The 17,949-nt window shown below is 45.3% G+C and overlaps 1 protein-coding gene across 1 annotated transcript; it reads right to left on the reverse strand.

Moving 5' to 3' along the window:
* Positions 1 to 1,269: 1,269 nt before the first annotated feature.
* Positions 1,270 to 12,414, reverse strand: DSTN (destrin, actin depolymerizing factor). The gene is made up of 4 exons (XM_067292649.1): positions 12,282 to 12,414; positions 3,169 to 3,476; positions 2,848 to 2,924; positions 1,270 to 1,560 (listed from the first exon to the last, which is right to left on the reverse strand). The coding sequence occupies exons 1-4, from the start codon at positions 12,282 to 12,284 to the stop codon at positions 1,451 to 1,453; spliced, it is 498 nt and encodes a 165-aa protein (XP_067148750.1). The 5' UTR covers positions 12,285 to 12,414; the 3' UTR covers positions 1,270 to 1,450.
* Positions 12,415 to 17,949: the final 5,535 nt, after the last annotated feature.

The following is a 17,949-nucleotide window of genomic DNA, read 5'->3' on the forward strand; positions in this document are numbered from 1 at the left end:
AAGTAGGAGAGGTCAGTAGCTGCAAAAGGCATGCCAGCTTCCTGAGTGCTTGGCTCAAGCAGGGCACTGGTTTGTTCTGCCCTGCAGAGTTGGCCCCACGGTCCCCTGCAGGAGGGTTAATCCGGAAGTTGGAGAGGAATCAGTCACTGACCCAGGGGAGGGAAACCCCATTTATTTAGGCTATTAGAATTTGGCACGCACAGAACATATCACAGTAACGCACTGGAGGCTAAGGGTTTTTTTTTTTTTTTTTTCTACAGACATACAGGAAAACTCTATGCAACTCCCATGTACAGATTACACAAAAGAAACAGCTTTAATCAACCATTGGTGAACCATGGAAGCTTTTAAGATCTCTGTAGCTGGCACAGGAATGTTCTCTGCCCCCCATACAAAAGGCATTTCAGATCAAACTTTCTAGTAGGTGATATTTCCATGCATTTCTACAGAATTAAAGAAGCTAACAGACAAAAAGCCCAGATCAAGCCATATTAATCAGACTGGTTGGTTCTACTAAGTTAAATCAACAGTAATTATGGACAAATGGACCAAGTGACCAAAGACTGGGGCTGAGAACACCACTTACAAGAGTTTCAAGTGTTTTCTTCTCATTGTACTATACATAACTGGAGAGTTCTGAAATAAGAGTCTGCATTTGTAAAAGCCTCAGAAACATCCAATCCTCTAGTAAGTGATTATTAGTGAAACTAAGGTAGTTCTAAATTAAACTATGTGGACAGAAAAGCAATTTTTATAGAATCATTCAGGCTGGAAGGGACCTCAAGACACTTCATAGTAAGAAAATTGCACCTGTAGAACAAGTGAATTTTTAGATATTACTACAGCACAATGAGGTTTACGAGAGAGTGGATTAGGACTATTTCTCCAGAAAAGCATGCCTATTTATCTTTATTTTAACTTCATGATTAACCTGTATTAGTACTGCTCTGCAACCACAAGCGCTAAGTATTTAACCCAGTTTTGGTGCCAACAGGTTGCTTTAACATAACTTTAACTACAGGTTTTAAATTTTATTTTAAACAGTTACAGGGGAAGATTTCTGAGTTTGGCCAGTAGCCTCAATAAAATTGTCTGAGTTTTGTTTGTTACAATTTAGAACAAAAAGGATAGGAACCAGATTGCTCTCACCCACCCTTTCATCCCATATCATATTGCAACACTGGACCAAAATTTTTGGAGACCTTTAGTGTTAATCCACCAGGGACAGTATTGGGCTAGACAACCAATGTAAATATTAATACACCAAGATAAATCCTTAGACTTGATTTATTTAGGGTCATTTGTACATACGAGCTACATCTCCAAAATCTACTTTATTCTACAAGACAGCTTCCCTACAGTTAGTGAAACCCTTGCCTAGAATGGTTGCTTTACATAACTGATATATTAAAACATGGAATGCTTGTAGAGTTGTGGCACTGTATGACATCTACACAGGACTTCCTTCAAAAGCTACAACTAGGGAGCCTCCTAGCTTCTCGGCAATACAAGCTCGGTTGAGGTCCTCTGGCCCATTTGCTTGGCATTCATGCTTTATGCCTAAAAAAAGAGGCAAAACACTCAATAATGCAGTTATTTCAATATGCTAGTAATCAATCAAAAAAACCACACTTGGTAGTAATATTAGAACAGGCAGTCTGGTCATTTAAGCAAGCAAGTTCTGCCTTATCTCATAAGGCCTAAAGAACATGGATATTCTTTTTCTTTGATATGTCACAGGAGATGTCTGACTGCACACCAAATGCACAAAATATCAATGTAGAATTATCAAGAATAAAGTTTCCACTAGATCAACACTCAGATTTTGAGCCTTTTTATTCCAGGCTACCTTGTGAGTGAACCTTTCTCATTTCTAGTCCTACCCTGGATATGGCAGCTGAGGGAGCTAAACACAAGCAATAAGATGGCTGACTCGGTTCCTGTCTCCGGAAAGATGAGTGAAAGGATGAAAGGGGGAACTCAGTGTGTAGAGACTAGAAAGACTTTGCTGGTATAAGGAATTAACAGTTCTGAAGCGGGAGGACCCAACCCAACCTTGCCTTATGTGGAGAAAAGCAGAAAAAGCACAGGATGTTTTTCCCACCTTCCACATGTGTGGCACACAACAATATCCCTGGCTAGTTCCAATCCATTGGCGAGCTGTCTTGTGAAAGCTGTCTGGTGCTGCTGCCCACTGCTCTTGTCTTTCTGCCACTTCAAAACTTTGCACTAGTGCAAGCCCAAAGAAACTGAAGGGGTCAATACTATCTGGCTATGAGGCATCATAATGATTTATTTAGAATGAAATTTCTTAATGCTGCAGCTCCTTGATTAACAAGGAGCTTTGCTTCTACATTGGGACGTGCAATCTATATTGCAGTGAATAATCCGAACTGCATCTATAAATCAAGTCAACTTTTAAATACTACAGCACAGTGAGTTTACGAGATTCTGTATTTCAACAGTTGAAGGGCTGAAAGTCCTCTGTCACAGAAGCAGCTTTTAACAAAATCCAGTTCAGTGTTAAGAATGTAATAGTTTCTAAGCTGTATGGTGCAGACATGCTGCTCTGTACTGTACAGCTGTGGTTTCACACTTGCAAAGCCTGCTCTTGTCCTAAAACAAAGGTCTGAGCACAGTACTCCTGCCTGTAAAATTCAGGCAAATCCTACAGTGGGGAGCTTATTTTAGCCCTATCACAGGGCATTTCAGCTGTGCAGTTCTCATCTGTTAGTGGCTTTTTTCTTTTTTTTTTAAATAAAAAGCCAATCAGCCAACAGTTAAGCTTTACTATGCAAGCATTCTAAGGCACATGGCACAGCTAGAAGCATTAGCTGTATTACATACCTTGAAACTTCTTTTTGATTGCATCCTTGGAGCTTGCGTAGATCATCTTACTTTTGAGAGGTGCCTGTTCTGGTGCCCTAGTGGGGTACACCAAAGAGAGAGCAATTAATGACATGTATTATCTAGCATGGACAGAAGCAGTATCCTACTATGAGCAAGTGAAATGTCTCCTGGCTGCAGCTCAGAATACAGGCATCAGGCTGTCATGATCACTGACTGTTTCTGCCATCTTGCAGGTCTGGGCAATACAAACGCTCACAGACCTCACCTACAACCCTTGGACTTCATGCTAGAAACGAGTAAGTTGGTAATATGGCTTACCACAAGAAAAACATCAGCTCTTCTTTTTTGGATTCCTTGGTCTCAAAGCTTGCATCATACAAGGCATAACGGCAATCCTTCTCAGGAAGCATCTGCACAAAGTGCTTGAAAGGGTCGGTAACTGTCACACCGACATCTCCCACTAGAATCTCTTTGCCTTCTTCCACAATAATGCACTTTTTGTCTGGACTGAGGCAGAAGATGACAGCCTTCTTCCTCTTCTTAATTTCCTCAGGCGTGGAGCACTTCCGCACTTTCATATCATAGAAGATACGGCATACCTCATCAGCAACTTGTACTCCAGATGCCTGCAGAGACAAAATAGCAAAGACCCTTAGGGCTACCACTGCAAACTTTCACAACTGCATTACTGTACTGCCTGCCTTAAATCTGAGGCTAGAAGACAAGTGATATTGGCAATAGTTACCAATGGTTTGAGTGTCAAATCAGAAAAGGCTGCAAGCCCTCCTATTCCGGGCTAAGTTAAGAATCTGGAGTCCCGAAGCTGGCCACAGCCAGCTGCCAAACCAAAATGATTCTGAAGAAGGCACAGTCCTACTTATACTGGAACACTATTTTGGAGTAGTTTTACATGCGTACCCCCACTGCCCTGAAGATCCAGTTGTGGCAGATCCTTTGGCATTGCAACGGCTTAATTTTGCTAGATATTTGTTAAGTCTACAAGGATCACTTCTGTACAAAGTTTCCTATTCATTGCTAGCGTGCTTGCAATCAGATTTTGGAATATTATGTAAAGCATGGCCAAATTCCATGCTTGTTGCATTTATTTGATTCAGAGATCAAAAGTGATGTAGTGGGGTATTGGGATGCACAGTTTTTAGCTGTGAACAAGCCAGCCTTTAGAAGTTGCTCTTTTTTAGAAGTTGCTTTTTTTTTTTCCTTTGGAAGTCTGAGGGGAAATTACTTAGTGGCACACTCCTGTGTTAGCTGTAATAGGAGGTGCAGACGCAGCATTACAGATCTCATCTTAAAAGCAACTGCACAGATTAAAGAGGACAAGACCTAGCAAGAATGACAAGAGGTTGAACTGTATTTTCAGTCTGCTGCTTTTTTGAGAAGGTTGAAAGAAAATAGAGGTGGCAGGGTAGAGGCACTTGTACCTGAGTTTTATTCTCAGAGTGCAGCAAAGCTTGAGAGCTTAAAGGCAGCAGAGGGGAATGCTGCAAATATGGGAGCCACACTGACAAGTAGAGAATGCTAGAAGAACAACATGCCTAGACAGTAGAAAGCAAACTGAAACCTGTCCAACAGTCATCTTTATCTGTTCAAAATGCTGCATGCAGCATAAACAGTGAGACTTCTTTCTAATACTGTTTCTTCCCCCTACTGCTTTTGGGTCTTCCAGATTCAAATGACATTATCTTCAGATATGGCAATTTATATCTCAGAAGCCACCCTCCTCCCTCTGTGTAAATGGTCACACATCGCTGTTATAAACACAGTCAGCATGACTAAAGAGTCAGGTAAAGCCAGTGTGAGAGATACCAACTGAAAAAGAGACTAAACGTCATTTAGCTTTCCTCTAAGCCCAGCCCCAAAACGTCTGCTCTACAGATTCATTTGCCTGGAACATTATGCCTTGTTTGGAGTGGAAATGTTTTAAAGAAACAGCAGTTTAGCTGCAGAACCAGGGAAGTCAGTGGGGAAGGGGAACTGCTTAGTGCTAACTTTCAGGTGCCTGTCCTTGAGATACAGTTATTGACTTGGACAACTACTTAAAGTATTTTTTAAAGCCTCTACCAATGCCTGCCATGCACTATTATGATACAGGACCTCAGATGAGCCCAGATTCTTCTTTTTCTACAAACAGCTCTCCTTCTGTAGCTTCCAATAGCTGGTGTAGTTTTGCTAACCCAATGAAGGCAGGTCCAGGACTGTTCCAAGCACATAGCTGGCATATGCAGACACAGACGGCAGAACCTATTATCATGGAGTCTGCCCTGATTTTGCACAACCAGCACTTGGGAGATTTAGATGTCCATCTCATACAGTAGTGAATCTGAGACAGAAGCTTTTTTCCAGTGTGGAGAGTAGCACTCTTCAAAGGTTTACTCAAATACAAAAGGGCCTCCCTCGAGGTTTACAATGCATGGCTTGTCTATTAAGGATAATCTACCTAGAATTCCTCTGCATTTACTTTGGGGTAGAAGCATACACACAGAACAGGGAGTAAGTTGCTGTGCCTCAGCTGCCTGGCAGGCAGCCATCCTTCTGCATATCTTCAATAAGGCAAGGAAAGTTAATGGAGAAAGCTTATTCCAGGACAAATTCGAGTGCAAACACCAAGCAAAGTAACTCATTCCCATGTTCACCTCTTCCATACAGAGGGACTGTACTTTGTCACAATGTGATTGAGGGCTAAAGAATAAAGGTTTCTTCCCTCCAGTCGGTGTAGGTTAAGACCTTCCTCTTTAGGAAGGCTCTAAATATATAAGGTTGCCCTAATAAAGCAAAGAGTGGAGTGACTAAAGCTATTGCATCATTCACTAAGGACAAATCCACAAGTTAATGCAGGACAACTCTTTTTCCCTGAGGTTTGTCTTCTAGCTAATGACATCTCAGTAGCTGACAAAAGATATCATCATTACCTGCATACATCTATCCATATCTATCTATCTATATGCCAGTATACAGATTTGCAAGAAGCTTAAGATTTCAAATAGAAAATGATTAGAAAGACTGAACTATCTGGGGAATGAGGAGTCTAGTAATCCTATGGAAGCAGTTAATGCCATCTAGCTCTGCCTTTATCAATTCTTGATCTTTGCTCCAAGATCACAACAACCAACTCCTCTGCACCAGTTCCTGTTATCAATAGTTTACTTCTCTTACTTAGACAAGGTTAATTCTTAGCAGAGAGTCAGAAGGAAGCAGCAGCAATGGAGCTGCAAGTTGACGCAAACTGTGTGGCCAAAAGCATATGCTTGTGTTATTGCAGAGCCAGAAACACATCTCCAAGTTGGGAGACAACTTGTATCCTTATAAAGAAATTGAACGCTGCTGGCAAGTTGATTCAAATTCCAAAAATGTTGAGAGCACTCAGTCTGGAAACTAAAATTCACTGTTAATCTGCAGCAGATAACTGGGACTGACCAGAAGCAGAAGGAACAACACTCAAAACACAGTTTTTATTTTTCAAAGCAAGAGGCTGTTATTAGCCTATGCTACTCCTTTTCACAGCTGCTGTACAGCCCCTAGATTTATTACACAGGCTGATACCAGCAGCTATGGGACAATGCACATTTGTTTTCTGAGAAAACCCTATAGCTGTGTCACAATATGGGTTGAAATGAACCTAGAAATGAAATATGTCTGAAATCTACTGCTCTAGATTTTTTAACACTTTTAACTTGCACTCACAATGTAACTAATTGCTTTCAAAAAGAGGATACACTTCTGTAACTTCAGGGCTCCCTCTCCAAGCCTCCAAGTAGGTTTGCACCAGCCAGGATGGCTTTGTAAACATTCTTAAAAAAGGAAAAAACCCAAACCCTAGGCAGGTTTTGTTGTAATTTGGTTGCAATCATTCTGTGTAGGGCAGCAACAGGATGACTGTTAAGGGCACTGGAATAAGGAGAAATGCTATACTTAAAAGTACATGTTTTCAGTCCACATTTGAACCATGTCTCTGCTCATTTGTCCAGAAGAATAGCTAGTGAGACAACTCCACCCTGCCAGTAATGACAGAATAAATGTTTATTTGTTAGTCTGCATTTTTTCTTTGGCCCAATACTGTTCTGCTCAGAAGATTCAAGACAGCACATTCACTATTATCTTGCGCATTTTGGCTTGAATACTGCATGGCTAAGGCAGAGCTAGCTTGGTTTTGTTCCATGTTTAGTATTAAAGCAGTTATCCAAATCTGGTCTATATATATGGGTGGCTGTTCATTGAGCAGTATATGTTGCATGTACTCAAAGGATACAAGACCAAAAGTTGATTACATTTTGATGCAGGGGACAGACTGACCCTGCAACACAGATAACACCAACTTAAATTGTTCTGAGGATACAGCTGCAAAAAAACAGCTACAGTCAGGTAGCCAACCTGTTTCTGTAGCTCTTCAGGGTCTTAACCAAAGTGCCTGTTAAACTAACTGAAACAAGGAAGCAGCAAGGAGGCAAGTCACCTAATTAGAAGATGGAAAAATGAAGAGGCAGTAGATCATATTCAGGGAGACCTGTAGGTCTGCTTTAAGGGAGTTCTGCAACAAAAATTAATTCTTCCCCACAAGTTCCTGCAAAGGCAGCATATCTTGTGGGCAGTATGGAGTTGTAATTTTTTTTGGATCCCTTGTACCAGCGTCTGCTTTGTATTTTCATACAGACTGCTGTAGGCACATGAGGTAATGGTTGCATTAAATGCCTTGTCAGCACGCGCTGCAGTAACATAGCACTTCTTACTCCTTTCACAAAGCCATGATGTTCCTGCCTTAAGGGCAAAGCAATGCAGAAGCCTTGCGAGAGCAGAATGCCATCCCTAATCCCACAATGCAAAGAGAGCGCTTTCTGGCTAGCAGTCTTCCAACTGCAGTAGCTGTCTCCAGCTGTCTCCATTAACGGCTTCCAATATCTCGCCCTCGTCACCAGCTACTCTAAAACTGAAACTTAATCTAAATGGGATCTTTGAGTGATAATAAAGGAAGGGGAAGATTGCAGAATAACCCAAACTCCCCCCCCCCCAAAGTTCCCTACATACAGAAAGCAAGTTCAAAACCAAGAAGCATGACAGATGCCTGATAGACTGGATTTGTAGCAAGCCTGCATTCCAATGAAACTCTGACACGGTGAAATTGGCCTTGCGTTTTGTTGGGAAGCACTGTGAACTCAGTATTTTCCTTGAGCATTTAAGCTATTTTAGCAAAACAAAACAAAAAACCACACAACCCCCCCCCCCAAAACCCCAAACCCTCTTTGTTCTGTCTGTAAGACAGCCAAGGTTTCAAATGAATGACTTAGTTTGTCTCAAGACAAGTTTGAAGGACTGAGTTTGTCTTTAAATATTGACAATTTTACTGTGTAGGTTCTCTTTCTTGTGATCAGAGCCTAAAAGCCCTCCACAGTGATATCTGTTATCTACAGAAACGTTTTCAAGAACCAGTTTTTGACTTGTTTTGTTTAGGAACCATACGTGCACACATTTCTACAGCCTCTCAAGAGTTAACTTTCACTTCTTGGAAAAACTTCATTTTTTTCAGAATTTGACACCAAGAATATATTCCTCAAGTATTCCTGGTTTGTTTGCTAGTCAAATTACTAGCATATACTTGGTTCTCGGTTTTGTGAGCAAATGCCATGTTCCCCCTAGGCCTGGTGTACCCTCCTCTCCATCTATTTTCAAAACGCTGCTGCCACCCCCCGCCTGTGCTGCCAGAACTGTTTGTGTAACCACGTGGCATTTCCATCTGGCTCAGTGATGTGTCATCGGACATCTCTGTGACAAGCATTTTTTCAGTTAAAACCATTACCACGCAACTGTTCTGGGACAGTACCCTTACCAAAGCTGTCCCTTATGTTGCTATGCAATATCCTGGGACACCACTAGCACTGAGATCTTGAAGGGAGAACTAAGCCAAGTCAGCTCCAAGAGCAGCTGGAGGGTAGGGAGGGTCATACAATCTGGCTGCAGTTAACTGACTGAGAGATTATACCAAATTAGGCCTCCAAAAAGGTTACAGCTAAAATGTGCGATGGCCTACAACTTGATTGAAAATGTAGGGGGTTAAAAATCTAAGGATCTTCAATATCACTTTGCCTTCTATTTGTACCAGAGCACTCAAGAAAACCCAATTTATAACACCACTCCCACTTTACTGAGTAGGGAAGGAGGCAACACACAGAGCGACTAATTTGACTTCACCCCAAAGACCAGCACCACTTTGGGAACACCACTGATCTCCTAAGTCTCAATAAGCTTATTCCCTCCGCTACCTACAGCTGGATAGTTCAGACACCCACTTTTATACCAGGCAGTCTATGCTGCTGAAAAAGGCCCAAGCTTTGATTCAGATCTGAAGCATGAAAGGAAACATAACTGCCTTTTTACTGCCTGTTGTGTAAGAGGCCATTATTTACACACCATAAAACAGCAAAAAAGTACAGTTATTTGCATATCACTTGTAGGCAGATCTTGCCAGCTGGACTGAAGTGTTTTATTTTGCATTATTTGGTCTCTTTTATTGGGGGGGGGGGAAGGGGGAAGGGATCAGAAGTCTATTCAGCTTTTTTTTTCCCTGCCCCCCCCAAAAAGAAAAAAATAAAAAGAAAGATTATCAACTAGACAAGAACAGATGAGGAAGAGAACAATTACAAAAAGCAAAAAAAAGTTCTCTTCTGAATTCCTGGAGGTACTTCCTCAGCTTTCAGCCAAATAGGAAAACATCATCTTCTCTCAGCTCTCAAGAAGTTCATTCTTGATGATTATTAAGGTAGGTAGCATACACAATAGCCACAAAGAAGGGCAATCCCAGCAACACTTTTGAAAAAATGGGAAGCATGGTAGCTAGTAGCAGGGCAGAAGCTTTGAGCTGTACCCATTCCTGTGCTGAAACACACATTTAGAAAGCAGTACGGGTGCAAGCTGGTATGTAACAGAACTCTTAGAGGAATGCAAAGCTTCTTAGAAACACATTCAGCACAGAAAGGAGCTATTAAGAGCCCAAGTGTCAGTAAGAATCTCCTTGGGGTCCTCCAGACACCTAAGGCAACCCAAAGCTCATCCTTATAAATAGCCTTCGAAGGCCTTCTCTGGGCATCCTAAAGGGTTGTTACCAAGGTATCCTTTTCTTGGAGACAGCTGCAAATATAGAACAGACGGGCAAGCGAAGGCTCAGAGCAGCTTTAGATGCAAGTTTTGGCTGTTCGTGGTCTCCACAGCATGAGATCTAAGGTCAGCCCTTGCTTCCCGTAGGAGCTTCTTGATAGTGATACTCTGACAGGGCAAGTGGGAACATGCCAGCAACACCCACACTACCACTTGTCAGGAGGCTGTAACCTTGTATATGAGGCATATGTACCTGGCAATTACACAGATTTGGGAATGGCAGTGACAAACAACCACGAAAAATAATTTGCACAGTCTTCCAAAGACCATGGAATCATTTAATCCAGTAGCAAAGAAACTTTTGCCCATAAGGCTTAGTTATTTGACACACACAAGCAGAAGATCCAATGCTCTTGATTCTGAATTATGCCCTCCTGCTGTTATCACTGCACTCTGCCAGAAGGGCTGCACTCTTTGCCTACAAGCAAGTTTATTTGCTACTAATGGAAGGCATCTTAAATAAAAAATATACATATAATAATTAAAAAAAACCCAGACCCTGTTCCAAAAAGGGGATTACTACAAAAAACACTAGTTTTGACTGACTGGGGAATTGTCTAGTTCTGAAGCAAGATGAAGCCTGACACATTGAATAGTCATTCTAAACTCGGTTTGCATACTGCAGAGGTGGTAGCTAGCTTGTTCAGACAAGCCTATTTCAAACAAGAGCTGCAAGTCTTGTCAGACTTTTAGCAGCTTCATCTGCAGCTTCCATTAGCTATGTTCCATGCTGCAGATGAGTCCTGGAGAGATGCTTTAACTCGTTTTTTTTTTTTTTTTTTTTAAGGAAGCAAGGAGATTAGTAGTATATCTTGTCAGCTGGTTCTGTGAAGAATAAGTTTGCTGTATGTAGGCTTAAATATGTATTAAATACGTAATCCCTTTACTTTACTAGGTCTGTTGCCATTAGTATGTTAAAACACACAAATGTTTGTTGCTGGACAAGTGTTTGTGCACAACTCAAGCCAAAATAGGACAGCAACTAAACTGCATGAGCTAATTCAAGTGAATTTGTCAATCTCAGTAGTCTGAGTTAAATAAATATGCAAACTTGTAGTCTAGGCAATCCAACTGCAGAAAATGAATTATACTGAAGCACAATGGCTGTCGGGTCTATTCCACCCCGTTTATTAAAGGAGTCCTTTGCCTTTTTTTTTTTTTTGAAAGCCCGCGAAAACAAGCAAGTCAGTGTGTATTTACATTTTTACTGTTTCTCAGTTTCCAGCATTGTATCTTGGAACTGCACAAACAGAAAATCCCTCCAACGCCCGCGGTAAGAGCCCTCGCATTTGAAGTTCCTTTGAACGCTCGCTGTAAAGATGCATTTGTCACGACCAGCATTTTCCCTCCTGTCCGTTCGGCTTCGCCCTTTTGTTTGCTACGAGGACTGCTGATTCCAGCCGGGCCCGATTAAGGGCGGCATCGCAACGGGCGGTTTAGCACCTCTGATCGCCGCATATTACCGGCGGCGAACAGAGGGGCGCCCGCAACCAGCACCGCCCTCCCGCGCCGCGGCGCAGACGAGTCATCGCCCGCGCGCCGCCGGTTTCTAGGCCAGGCCCGAAACCCCGCGGCTTCAGGGAAGATGGCTCCGGGCCGCCCGGGCGGATGCGGCCGCGGCCCGGTTCCCCTCCCGGTCCCGGCCCCCGGCGGAAGCTCCCAGCACCCCCCCCCCCCGGTCGCGCAGCCCCACGTGGGGGGGGGAGGGCGCCACCGCCCCTCCCCCCGCGCCGCCCCGCCCCCACCCCCGCGCGGCCGCGCCCTGCGGCACGGGGAGGGGCCGCGCATCGCCCCGCGGCGGAGCCCGCCGCCGTCGTTCCCCCCCTCCCCCCGCCCCGCTCTTCCCGCCTCGCTCGCTCTCCTCAGCTCCCCCAGCCGCCGCCAAATGGACGCGTCCGCCCCTGGCGCCCGCGTGCGGCGCGGAGCGTGCCATCGCCTCGCGCGGGGGAGGACGGAAGAGCACGGAAGGTTCCATCGCCTCAAGCAGGGGGATGGAACGTTCCACCGCCTCGTGGCGGCGCGGTGAGCGGGGGGAGGGCGCAGCCCCCGCCTGGCGTTCAGAGGCGGGCGGAGCAAGCCGGGCGGGGGGCGCAGCACCACCCGACCGCAGCGCGCGGGGGCGCAGGCCGGGATGCGGCAGCACGAACCGCTCCCCTCCCCCCCTTCCCCAGGGATGAAGGGGATGGGGGAGGGGGGAGAAAAGGGAAGGTACCAGCCTGCGCACCCCGCCCCGCCCGACCCCAGCGCCCCGCCGGCGCCCGGCTCCCTACCATGGTGTCGGCGAGGCGCGGCGGAGCGCGGTGCGGCGGCAGCTGCTCTCCTCGGATGCTGGGCGCGGCGCGGGCTCCGGCAGCAGGAAGGGAAGTGGCGAGGGCGCGAGCCGGGCGGAAACGCTGCCGACGTCACGGCCGCCGTGCCCGGAGGAGGAAGCGGTTGCTATGGCAGGAGCCCTGCGTGGCAACGCCCCGGCCGCAGACCCCCTCCCCCTTCGCTGCGCGCGCCCGCCGCCCCTCGCGCCGCGCCGGTGGGGGAAGGGGAGCCCGCGCACCCGCCCAATCACAGTGGGGGCCGCTGGGTGATTGATGGGGGCCACGCGCCGGCCAGCCAATGGCGTCGGCTCATCTCCGCGGCGGGGCGGGGCTACCTGCCCCAAGGTGTGGGGGGGGCGAAGGGGGGGAGGCAGCGGTGGGGTGCGTGTGGGGTGAGGCGGTCGGGAGAGGAAGGGGAGGGTTTGGGGGAATCAGGGGGCGTTGGGGCAGCCGGGAGGGGCTAGGGGAACAGTTGGGGGGCAGCCGAGAGTGGTCGTGGCGAGGGGGGCGGTTGGGGCAGCCCGGAGGGGAGCGTGTGTGTGGGGGGGCGCAGTCTGACAGAGAGGAGATGGGGTGGCGGATCAGAAGAGACGGTGAGGAGGAAGTGGTTCTTTTTTTTTTTTTTTGCTTTCCCTTTGTGCTTTTTTTTTCAATACCTACTTTGGTGCGATCTCAGTCAGCCGCTGCTGATTGGCTCCGTCCGCCCGCTTTCGCTGTGTGCTGCAGAAGCCCTGCGCATTTCTTCTCAGCGGCTGCAGCTGGAGCGACTCTGCTTGAGTCAGAGCGGCCTCTGATTCAGGTGGCCAAAACAATGAGCGACTTGTCTTCCAGACAAAGCTGAACACTGGGGAAAGGGTGCTGCCGTTCTGTATTTACTGCAGTGCTGTTAAATCTAAAATGCTAGGAAAATACTATTTCCTTAACGTTTCTGGGCAGTGCAGATCAGGCTTTCTGTAGTGAGACCGCCATCTGGTTACAAAAGCATCTGTTCATGTTAAAAAATGTATAGACACTTAAATTTCATTCCTGGATCCTGATTACAGCTATGTTCCTGGTTTGAGTTGTCATGAACTAACAAGCAAAGAGCTTCCACCCCCAGCATCAAGTTGAGTCCCTGCGTCTGCTTGTAAGGAGAAGACAAAAGCATTTGATTAAAGGTTTTCAGGGCTGGGGTATGAGACAGCCGTATTACATATCAAGTTACAGCTTAGCTTGAAACACTGTTAAAGATGTGAGCCGTGCCTTAACAATTTTCACCTGTGCTGGTGGTCTGATTACAGGTGTGACTTACTGCATGCCCCCATAGAACCCATTTTTAGGTGTTTGGTAGTGCCTGTTCACATGAGATATGGGTTGCTGGAAGATCATTTATATTAAAGATACATATATTGAAAAAAACATTCCTATTCTGGTAGGCTCTTTTATTGGGTAGCTTGGGCTGGCAAGGGGTTGGGGCTCTTTTGTAAGAGCATTTGCATCAGATTTCCTGTTGAAATTAGCAGAAGGTCTACTGGTATCATTGTTAGACTTAAATTGGAGAGGGTGGGTAGTTCCTCCCTAGGTTAAATATATCAGAAAAGAGCATAGGAACACTTACATTTGGACCAAAGCTGTAATCGACTTTGGAAATATTAATAATAATTGATTCATGGATACATTGTTTTTTAACATACAGTTACATGCTCTGTAATAGGAAAGCTTCAGTCCTACAAATGCATTTCTCCTGACAAACTGCTCTGGTCCTGTCTTTCTGCTGTGACTGCTAGTCTGGAGAAGGTGAAAGCTACAGCTCACCCACAGTGAGTGCGTGCTGTGTGTCTGGGAGAGAAAATAAGGGCACACGCTGCTTGGCCATCGGGGCCTTTTTGCCAAGTATCATAGCAGACCTTCATTCCAGTCTAGGGAATGGAATAACTGCGACCTGGTCACCAAGGCAGCTGTGCTTTTTAGTATCAGCTGATGTGGGTATTGTGTCTGTTATTGGTCCAAATTTGCTCTTAATAAAGTGGTTTCTCTGTGACAGAGAGGAATACAGAAATAAGGCATCCTGGGGAGGAGGGGAAGGGATGATGTGAGGCTGTGAGAACAGGACTGGGGCTGTTCTATTTTGTATACTTATAAGGGAAAACAAGTTGAAATTGGCCTGTTGGCTCAGTCTGTTTCAAGAGGTCTTGCTGCATGTTTGAAAGCATTGCAGTGGGCTGAGAAGGCATCTAACTAGTTAAAGGAACCTCAACAAGGAAGAGCTTTAAACAGGACAGGAACTCCTTCATCAGTATAGTAAGGGAAATCTCTCCCACTTTTTTTTCTGCCTTTTATGAAACCTGCTTTTGGAAGGGCATGTTACTGAGAACCACGATGGCTTTTTGAAATGTTACATGCCCCCAAAAACAAAATAGCATAGTCCAGTGAGGCATAAACACGGTGGCCATAGTGTTTTGGAGAAGCTAAGGCAGGACTTGCATCCTGAGATGTATTAGCAAGTGCATGGCTTATGGTGGTACTAGTCTGCTGTATCTTAGGACTTCACAGGCTCTTTCGTGTGTGGTACCACCACAGGCACTGGGAGCTGCATGCCATTGCCTGCTGATGATTAGCAGTACATATGACGTAGTTTGGAAACCCCTATTCTAAGTAAATCCTGTGCTGCCTCTAGGGTAGGGGAGTCCATTTTTCCAGGCCTGTGTTGCTCCACAGGCTGAATAGCTCGTTCCTCATGTGCCTATGAACTTAAGCATTCCCCAGAATTTTCGCTGCACTGTGGTTCCCCATATAGATGGACTTGCAGCAGCATCCTCATAAGATGGCAGCTGAATAGCTGTCATCTCAGTGCCTGAACTGAGGGAAAAATCCTCATTTTGGGGTGGGCGTGGGGGAATTCTGATACTTATTTTTAATTGCCCCCTTTTCATCAGTCCTGCCCTTGTCATGGGACAGGGACCTGAGGTAGAGGTGAGGAAGTTGTACCTTGTTGTGGCTTATTGCCACGCTGATACTATCCCTCTCATGGCTTGGTGCTGCATTAATGTGCATCCTGTTATGGCCAACTGTTGTGACAGTGTATGACTGAGCAAGGTTAAGGTTTCCAGGAGTTAAGACTTCCCCCTTAGCCTCCAGGATTTAAATGCAGTATGAAATTGTTATAAGGACCAAGAGGTCTGAAGAAAAAATGAGCACAGTAGATTGCTACAACAGTGTGAAAATGGCCTTTTTGACTAGATTTCCTGCCTTTAAACACTATGTAAGCTTTGTCCTTTTGTCCCAGTGTTAATGCTGTGAATAATCTATGCTGAAAGCTCAAGCTGGATGTTTGGACAAACCATCTCAAAATGTGAATTCCCTCTAACTTCCCCACCCTCTCTTAAGGCAAATGGCTTTTGCAATTAATCTGAAACTTCCCTCCAAAAAATCCTCCCCCTGGCCACAAGTGAGCCTGAGAAATTTCAGAGATTTTAGAGCCAATGGTGACTGCTTTGACTCCAGCCTGAAGCACTAGCATGAATTCTGGATGTTGAGCTTCTGCTTAGTGAAGGACCATTTCAAAACCCAGTACGGCCCATATAAAAAAGTCCCCTGTGGACTCCTGCTTCTGAAAGAGATCCTGCGTTAATAGCAGTTAGACAAAGATGAATACATCCACCTCACTGACTTTCTAGCGTTTGAGATGGCGACTTCTTGCTTACTTTTTGTGCCTCAGCTATGTGAACTCCCCCTCCTGTCCTCCAAGCTACTGACTCATTTCCTCCTGTAAAACCTTCCTTTTTTAGCCTTTCGCTCTAAAGTATTTGGTGGCTGTTCTGAGCTGCTTGTTCCATGCCTTACTTAGGCAAATTTCTACATGACAGCCCTGCAAGCCTTGCTTTTGTACTGTGGAAATCAGGGTTTTTTTCCAATACTTTCAGTTCTTAAGGGCAGTTTTAGATATTGACTGTGCTCCTAGGCAAATTGCTTGTTTGCTATTGGAAATCAGGGAGGCAGACAATTGGCAAAGCAGCTGGTGAGCTGAGACTGCTGCTGCTTATGCTAATTGCTGTTGTCTCCCCCATTAGCCCTGTGCTTCCCCCATCTGTCTGTATCCACCTGCTCTCTTTTCATACACTTTCACCCAGATCTCACAGTTCACCACTCTTACGAGGAGAACAGGGACCACAAAGACTCCTCTTTGGTTTGACACCCCCCCCCCCAAACTGCGGAGCGCACAAACAGCAGGATCAGGCCTTGCTTTCTGTGTTCTCTTATGCAGTGAAGAAACAAGTCATGTCCTCTTGTGTGAGGCCTGACACTGTGGAGACTCTGAACTTAGGTCATGACGGATGGATGCTACTGTAACCTATCTAGCTGTCTGTGCCTTAAATTCAGTAGTTTGTTTTTCTTTGAGCTTGTGGAATATTGGCTTTGTGCGCTTAGCGTTGCAAGGCTCAGCAAAGATAATTTTAGACAGGAACAGAAAGTCTCTGTAAACCTTGCAGCCGTAACTGTTTCACTGACAGAAGCACAGTGATGAGAAGCTGTGCACTGCTGTAACTTTCAGCTTAGTAGATGATCTAGAATCAATATTTACAGGGAAATTAACTGAAAGGCAATTTCCAAAAACTGCTGTGATGGTCCATTCCTTTTCTGAGGAGGTGGTGTGGCCTAGCAGACAGCGTACAGGAACCAAGAGTCCTGACTCTGCTCCAGATCCCTTACCCTGGCCTGTGGAATGATTCTGGGCAAGCTGTTTTACCTCCTTGCCTTAGTTTCCCAGTTTGAAGTGTGAACTGCCTTTTCTATAATGCAATTTGTGATCTAGGAGAGTTCAGAGCTGAATGTTGCTTAGAAATATATGCTATTTTTACAGTAATGAAAAGCCTGTCCTAAATTGCTAGAGATGAATGTTGGAACTAATGTTCTTTTTAATTTGTTCTCGACTTGCACAGTTGCTGCAGGTTGCAGTTCTTTTAATTTCCATATAGTAAAAACTCTGCAAGCTATAACAACTGGACCAAAATCTTACCCTGCTTACTGGTGTAAATCCTGACTCAACTTTATCAACCTCATCAGAATTATTCTGGACTGAGTGTGATTGGGAAGGTAGCGTGATGCTTGATTACTCCTGAGACATTTTTACCAGTAGAAGGACAAAGGAAACAAGAAGGCAATTCAGGAATGGAACAACCCCATGTTAATTTAGAAATGCAAGAAGTTGATCAAGCTGCTCTTCTAGGTTTTTGCTGTTGTTGCCACTAAAGTAAGGCCTGTCCTAACTACTTTGTATGATAAGAATGGAATGCATCCTGCCTCAGAATCTGCTGAAGGGCTCGCCACCACTCAACTCTCACCTAAATCCTCAAAATAGGCAACAAAATACTTAAAATGATGCGTTGGCTTCCCTGCATACAAGTGAGTTGCATCTTAAATGCCCCTCAGTGTGAGAAGGGAAGCTAATGTTGAGCATACTGAGGTCTTGAACTTCTCTTAACCAGTGAGTAGAGCTTCCAACAGTATCTCTCGCTGTATTATCTGAATGCCTTGCAATGTTTAGTGCGGTTACGCTCCTGAGCTCTTCCTGTAAGACAGGGCTGTGTTCTCAACCCCTTTATAGAGGGGGAGGGCTGAGCAGTGGGAGGCTGCATGACTCCAGCCCCGG

This window comes from Apteryx mantelli, chromosome 3 (assembly GCF_036417845.1).
Source record: "Apteryx mantelli isolate bAptMan1 chromosome 3, bAptMan1.hap1, whole genome shotgun sequence".
Classification (NCBI taxonomy): Eukaryota; Metazoa; Chordata; class Aves; order Apterygiformes; family Apterygidae; genus Apteryx; species Apteryx mantelli.

What these genes read in the sequence shown, in the direction of transcription:
- DSTN (XM_067292649.1), bottom strand. An exon ending in GAGCTGATGTTTTTCTTGTG is followed by an intron (nt 2,925 to 3,168) that starts GTAAGCCATATT and finishes GTACCCCACTAG; the next exon opens with GGCACCAGAACAGGCACCTC. An exon ending in AATCAAAAAGAAGTTTCAAG is followed by an intron (nt 1,561 to 2,847) that starts GTATGTAATACA and finishes CTCTTTTTTTAG; the next exon opens with GCATAAAGCATGAATGCCAA.